We start from the raw sequence: 6,185 nt of genomic DNA, 5'->3' as shown, positions 1-6,185 counted from the left end.
AATGGGGATGTGTATTTGGTCTGGCGTGCCACTTACTCTCGTTACCGAACTCAGGTTCAGCTGCTCGCCGCTCAAAAGCCAATAACCGAGGGGCAAGTGTCAGTAGAAAGGAAAGGTGCTTTATTCAGAAAAGCTGGCTATTTGGGGAGGAGGTGGACTCATGTCTGGAGACCAACTCCAAAGATTCTGTTCAGCCATGACAATTTTCAAAGGGAAAAAGGGGAAACCACCTCAGTTAATCATCAGAGTAGGAGATCAGATTCTTCATCATTTTTCCATTGCGTGCAGACCTGCTGACTTCTCCTGATCTTCCTTTGGATGCTCTCTTGCCTGCTTGGTCGGCCTGCAAATTTGCTAAGGGGGAAGCTAGGGGTAGAGAGTCAGTCATTCTTTAACTACTTAATCTTTCGTTCTTACTCCTTTTAATCCAGGAAAGGAATCAACAGGTCAAGCAGGGCATTGTGTACATTCAGTAGAGAAGTCAAGAGTTAGGTTAAATGTTACCTAGTGATCTCATTTTTATAATTAAGGTTTATGGGGAATAGAAATAGACTACAGGAAAGGGGCAAAAGAGCTGCTTAAAAATTCCCACTTGTCAGACATCATTCCATTTCTATGAGATTAGGGTGAAGGTCCATCTTCTGTAACTTCTTCATGCTGACATAGGGTGTTGTATTTTCAGAGTGGAAGATCTCGACATGGGTCTGCAGCATCTCTTTGCTGACAGTTTTAGTTGCTTGCTTACATATATGGGCAGACCAAGCTACAATTATTCTAATGCCCACAAAGATACATATTATTATGAGCAATAGTGTTAATCCCATTCTTTCATCAGACACTGAGTCTATGACTCTATTGTCCTAATCATTAACTGCTTGAGCGTGCTCTTTTGTGACTCTGGGAGGCCTGGGAGACTTCAGCTTTCCTACAAACAAGAGGCAGGGGACATAGAGGGGCCTTTGTACTTGGGGGGAGGGGGCCACAGGGTTCTGCTTAGTTCCGCTATGACTATGATACCACAAAACACTTCTGATTCCTTGTATTCATTGCCTACGCTGTGTAACAAATTACCAAACCTGACAACTTAAAACAACTCAGATTTATTATCTCCAGTTTCACAGCACGACTAGATACTTTGCTTAGGGTCTCACTGGGCTGAAACCAAGGTGTTGGCCGGGGCTGTGGTTCTTGGTTCTCACAGGCCCTCTTCTAAGCTCACAGGTGGTTGGCAGAATTCATTTCCTTCCAGTTGCAGAACGTTTCCCTTTGAGTCGTTGGCTGGTGATCACTCAGCACTCCAGGCTGCCTGCCATTCCTTGTCATGTGGCCCCCACAGGAAATTCTCAGTGTGGATGTTTGCTTTCTTCCAGCCTCCAAAGCACTTTCCATGCATTGACTCCCCCTCCTGCTTTGGAGGAATCTTTGGCTTCTCAAGTCTCTGACCTCTGGACTGAGATTTAATGATTCGCCCATGTAGATAATCTTAAGATCAACTGACCTGGGACCTTAATTACATCTACAGATTTCCTTCACAGCAGCACCTAGAATGGTGTTTGAATAACCGGGAGAAGGTATATTTTCACCCAGGGGTTGGGAACCTTGGGGGACCATTTTAAGAATCCTGTCTACCACACTCCTGAAGCATATGCAAGTTTAGTCACAGGAGTGAGCAGTGGTTTTTAGTGGCATTGCTGCATTTAACATTTGCCCTTTTGGCTATTTCTCTACATTCCATTTACCTTTGAATGACAAGTTGCTGAATTATGTCAAAGGCTAAGAGACATGCATTTAGAAGAGTGACATATTTTTTCTCCATGCTCTCAGGATACCTCTGAATGATGTATAATTATAGGTCTTTCACCTCTGACTCTTTGCTCATAACACCTAAATAATCTTTGGGTCAAGGCAAGGATTTATCTGTCACACACACACACAAAAAAAAAGCTTTACAACTCAAAATTGCTTACTATTCCTCACTTCAAGATTTGAGAAGTGTCAGTTTGATCAATGTAGTCCTGGCAACAAATCAGTTGAGGTCAAGCCTGGTTTGAGGGGGTACTTGAACATATGCTTGCCCTGAACATATATTTAATTCAGGAACAATATATTTCACATTGTCAAATCAAGTGGCATCATTCAAGAGGCCCCTAATTCAGACACAGCCAGGCTGAGAAACCAGTAATAAAAAGGAGCAAGGGGCAAATGCTAAGCTAAGGGTGGTGGTGAAGTACAAATCATGGCTGAAATGCTTAACCTCTAGGGCTGCCAGCAACAGCCGTCTCTGCAATTTGTCCTGGTCAGGTGAAACTCCAGAACTTTTTAGATTGATCTGCATTTGGCCTACACCAGTGCTGCAAGCAACAGCTGCCCAGCAATTGGCCTAGGAAAAAAAAGAGACCCCTTACCTCTCCCCCAACACACAGCAAGATCCTAAAGATCAACCTATATTCAGGTCTTTTAATATGTTCAGACACATTCTTAGTTGGTCACCGGATTCTAGATTACTCAATGCAATACACAAAGGCAACAAGCGATGGTGTAATGATTTCTTGATCATCTGGAGATATCAAAGTTTTTACTGTGTAAAGGTTGTGCTAATAGGTATCTTGGACATCATGAAAAATGTCAATATTTGAATGTATACTCACATTTTGATCTGTGTTCCAGAGAAAACTCTAAGTTCATTTCAAATTACTTATTTTTGTACGTTTTTCTCTTCTTTCTTTGCTAAAGGTCAACTCTCATTTCCATGCTGTAAAGAGATTCTAAAGCCCATAAGTCATAATCAAGCTGGTGTTCTTAAATTCCCGAGTAATAGTCCCTGGATTCTTGAACCTGTTTGTCCTGCTCACCCCACTTCATCCCCAAGCAAAGGGAAGATAATAGGGGCACCAAATGCACTTCCTGCATTGTAGGACTAAGGCAATGTCTCTTTTCTCTCTGAAGTCATCCCTAAAACAAACTAGGAACTCTGACTTACCACCAGCAGAAATCAAAGCAAATTTTGGAATACACTTCAAAAGAAAATGAAACAATTTTTAACTACAAGTTCTATTTTTGGGGGGGAGGGGAGCATTATTCCCAACTGCCTATAGACATGGTAGAACAATACTTAGCTCACACCTAGTTAAGCGACTCCAAGTTGGGAAGAACCAAACATACTTTGGCAATATATCTGATGAGTGGGCAAGTTTATTTGGAAAAAGCTCTTACTTGGTTAAAGAGTCATACTAGTATGAATTCTGGGAAAGATGTTACAATTATATTACAATATATAAGTTTTAAGAGTTATTCTATGTATCCAGTAAGTCAAGCCAAGACCAGCAAGTTATGTAATTTGGGTTTAAACTAAGAAAATGTTAGGACTACAGCTGTCCATCAATAGAATGGCTTGCCTTTTAAAGCAGGTAGTAACTTGTCTTCGTTAGCATTTTAGTGTGTCATGGGCCCTCAAGGAAGTACCCTGCTTTGGGTCCTCTCTGGTCCCTTCTAATTTAAAACTTCTATATTCACTAACATCACATGACTGAATTGTACATTTCACTTAAATACTTTGTTGTCTCCTTTATGTTGCAGTGTCTTCTCAATTGCACAGATATATAACCATCCATGCCATGAATTCTGGTGTAGACAATGCAAGAGACTTATTGTCATTTGTGAGTCTTAAAAGACTTGGGCCCTTCTTTACAATATTAGAAAAATAGCCCTAAAGGTACTCTACTTACTCAACCTATCATTCAAAATTTACACGTTGTGATTGGCAGTTAAATTTCAGAGTACTTTTCTGCTCTGAAAAATAGCTACATGTAACTTTATAGAGAAGCCATAGCATTTCAGAAATAAATTAAAAAACTGGTTGGAAGCAGACTTCTCTTAAAAAGAAAGTGTTTAATATTAAGTTCTCTCAAAAGCAACTCAATTTCATCATAGAAACCTTTCCTGTGCTTGTGGAAAAAGAACCAACCCCCCCCATCCCCCTGCCCCCCCACACACAAAGCACAAAAGACTTTGACTTTCTCTCAAATATTTCAGTACTTGAGCTTTTTATTTTATGCTGATTTTTATGATTATCTAATTGTTTCATAAAGGTAATTCTTGCCTCTCTGGAACAATCCTAGTTCTGAAAGACAAGAACAAGTCCTAAGTCTATCACTGACTTGCTGAATGACCCTGGGCAAATCACTAGGACTCTGTTTTTTAAGGTTCACTTACCAACAATGAAATAACCACCTCAGAGTAGCTGGGAAACTCTCACAAGGTCATGGATCTGACAATGCCTTGGGAAGTGTGAGCAGTACACAGATAAATGTTTTATGCACTTCTGCCTATTGCATGATGCCTATCCAGGATGAGGTGGATAGTAGGTGTTGACCCAACCACAGGAGAAGTAGAAAGAACTCTTTAAAATAACTTAGGTCACTTTCTCATTTGGTTTATCATTTCCTCTATATTTTTTAAAAATTATACCCTCAAATAACACAAAGAACCTCTTCTCTGAGGGACTTATTGGTCCCTGTGGAACCTGCGAAGAAGGCCACAAACACTTATGGCCAACGAATGACAACCCATGTTTGTCTCTTCAGTCTTATAGTATCTGCAGGACTGAAGTCTGTCAGTGTCCATGCGTCTGTCCAGAACATGCATACGCCCCATGCTTGCTCTGTGTGTCACGGGGATGCCGAGAGATGACAAATTCAATGGTGGTACTTCAACCAGCGCGGAAGGCCTTCCCTTTGGGGTCTGACAGGATGACTACACCCCAGCAAGCAATGCCTAGGGAAAAAACAACAGTACTTTATTCTTTATGTTGTACTTCAATTTACCAGGTGCTTTCATATATATCAACTTATTTAACCCTCACAATACTCCTTGAAGATACAATTACCATTATTTCTATCTTACAGAAGAGTGAAGCTCAGGAAAGAAAAGTTGAGAGAAAAAGAAATTGTTACTTCCCCAAAGCAAGAAAGTTACTAAAAGGGAATTGATCTGGATAATCTAATTAAGAAGGTAAGAGATCTGAAAACTTAAAATTCTAGTCACTCAGTTGGTCTGAAGAGCTAAAAGAATCACTACATTTTACTGGAAGACAGCTTGACAATCACGTAGTATTGTTACAAATAAGAACTGCGGGCCACAGTACCCAATGGTAGACCTAGTAATGTGGGCTTTGAACCCATGTCTACAATCTACCTTCAAAGCCAAAGTTCTTAAACCAAGGTCAAGTGCCCTCACTCAGGCCTTCTCCACAATCTACAGAAGAAGCATGGGTTTTGGTAACACATAAGCCTGGGAATCAAAGGCTAGCTGTGTCATATCCTGGGTGTCTGACTTCGAACTCTCTGTGCCTAGGTTTGTTCAACAGGAAAATAGTACTACTATATTCATACCTATCTTTAATAGCTTTTGGTAGGATTAAAAAGATTGAGGCTAATAAGAGTTCTCAAAAAAATGTTGTGATTTAAGAAAAAAGAAAGAAAGAAAAGCTTCCCAACAACTTTTTCTCCCCACCCCCATCTTAGGGGGTGGGGGTGGGGGGGAAATGCCTGCCGCCACGTGACCAACCCGGGCGCCCCGCCCCCGCCCACGTGGATGCGCCCCTCTTCTCCCTCTTCCCCCAGCCCAAGGGTAGTGCCCCGAACTCTCACTGATGCCGAAGACCATCTGCGCAATAGTTCCTGGACCCGGCGGGTATCCCAGCTTCATGGGCTTCCGTGCCGCCCAGTACACGTACCCGCCCGCCCCTATCAGCCCGGACCCGGAGAGCACGCGACAGCTCCAGCAGTTATTAAATAGAGGGGCTTCTGCTGGAGAGGTCGGCGCTCCGGGTGCAATGACGGGCGCGGGGTTGGCGGAGGAGGCGACCTCAGGAGGCGCAACGCCCTTGACTGGCTCAAGTGGCTGGGAAACGAAAGAACCCATGACTAGGAGCTCGGCCTCAGCCGTAGGAACCTTCCCACGAACTGACGTAAAAGATGTGCCCGGAAACAGAGCGCTGGCGCGCTGCACCGGAAGCAGCCCGAGGGCCGCTGGGAAATGTAGTTCTTGCTTGCCTCAGAGGCGGGAAAAGACAGAGGTGGACTGCTACGCGGGTGTGCTGTGGCGAAAACCTTGGCCATGACGGAGGCCAGTTTTTTTTCCCTCCCAGTCCTTTTAAGAATTTAGCCAACTCCCTAAATGTCTCA

General features: G+C 42.8%; 1 protein-coding gene across 1 annotated transcript; it reads right to left on the bottom strand.

Annotated features, from left to right (window-relative positions):
• Window positions 1–4,613: 4,613 nt before the first annotated feature.
• Window positions 4,614–5,955, bottom strand: DMAC1 (distal membrane arm assembly component 1). Its single transcript, XM_059926422.1, has 2 exons — window positions 5,649–5,955; window positions 4,614–4,773 (listed from the first exon to the last, which is right to left on the bottom strand). The coding sequence occupies exons 1-2, from the start codon at window positions 5,920–5,922 to the stop codon at window positions 4,709–4,711; spliced, it is 339 nt and encodes a 112-aa protein (XP_059782405.1). The 5' UTR covers window positions 5,923–5,955; the 3' UTR covers window positions 4,614–4,708.
• Between the last annotated feature and the right edge of the window lie 230 nt (window positions 5,956–6,185).

This window comes from Balaenoptera ricei, chromosome 6 (genome assembly GCF_028023285.1).
Source record: "Balaenoptera ricei isolate mBalRic1 chromosome 6, mBalRic1.hap2, whole genome shotgun sequence".
Classification (NCBI taxonomy): Eukaryota; Metazoa; Chordata; class Mammalia; order Artiodactyla; family Balaenopteridae; genus Balaenoptera; species Balaenoptera ricei.
This window is presented reverse-complemented; position numbering and strand designations above follow the sequence as displayed.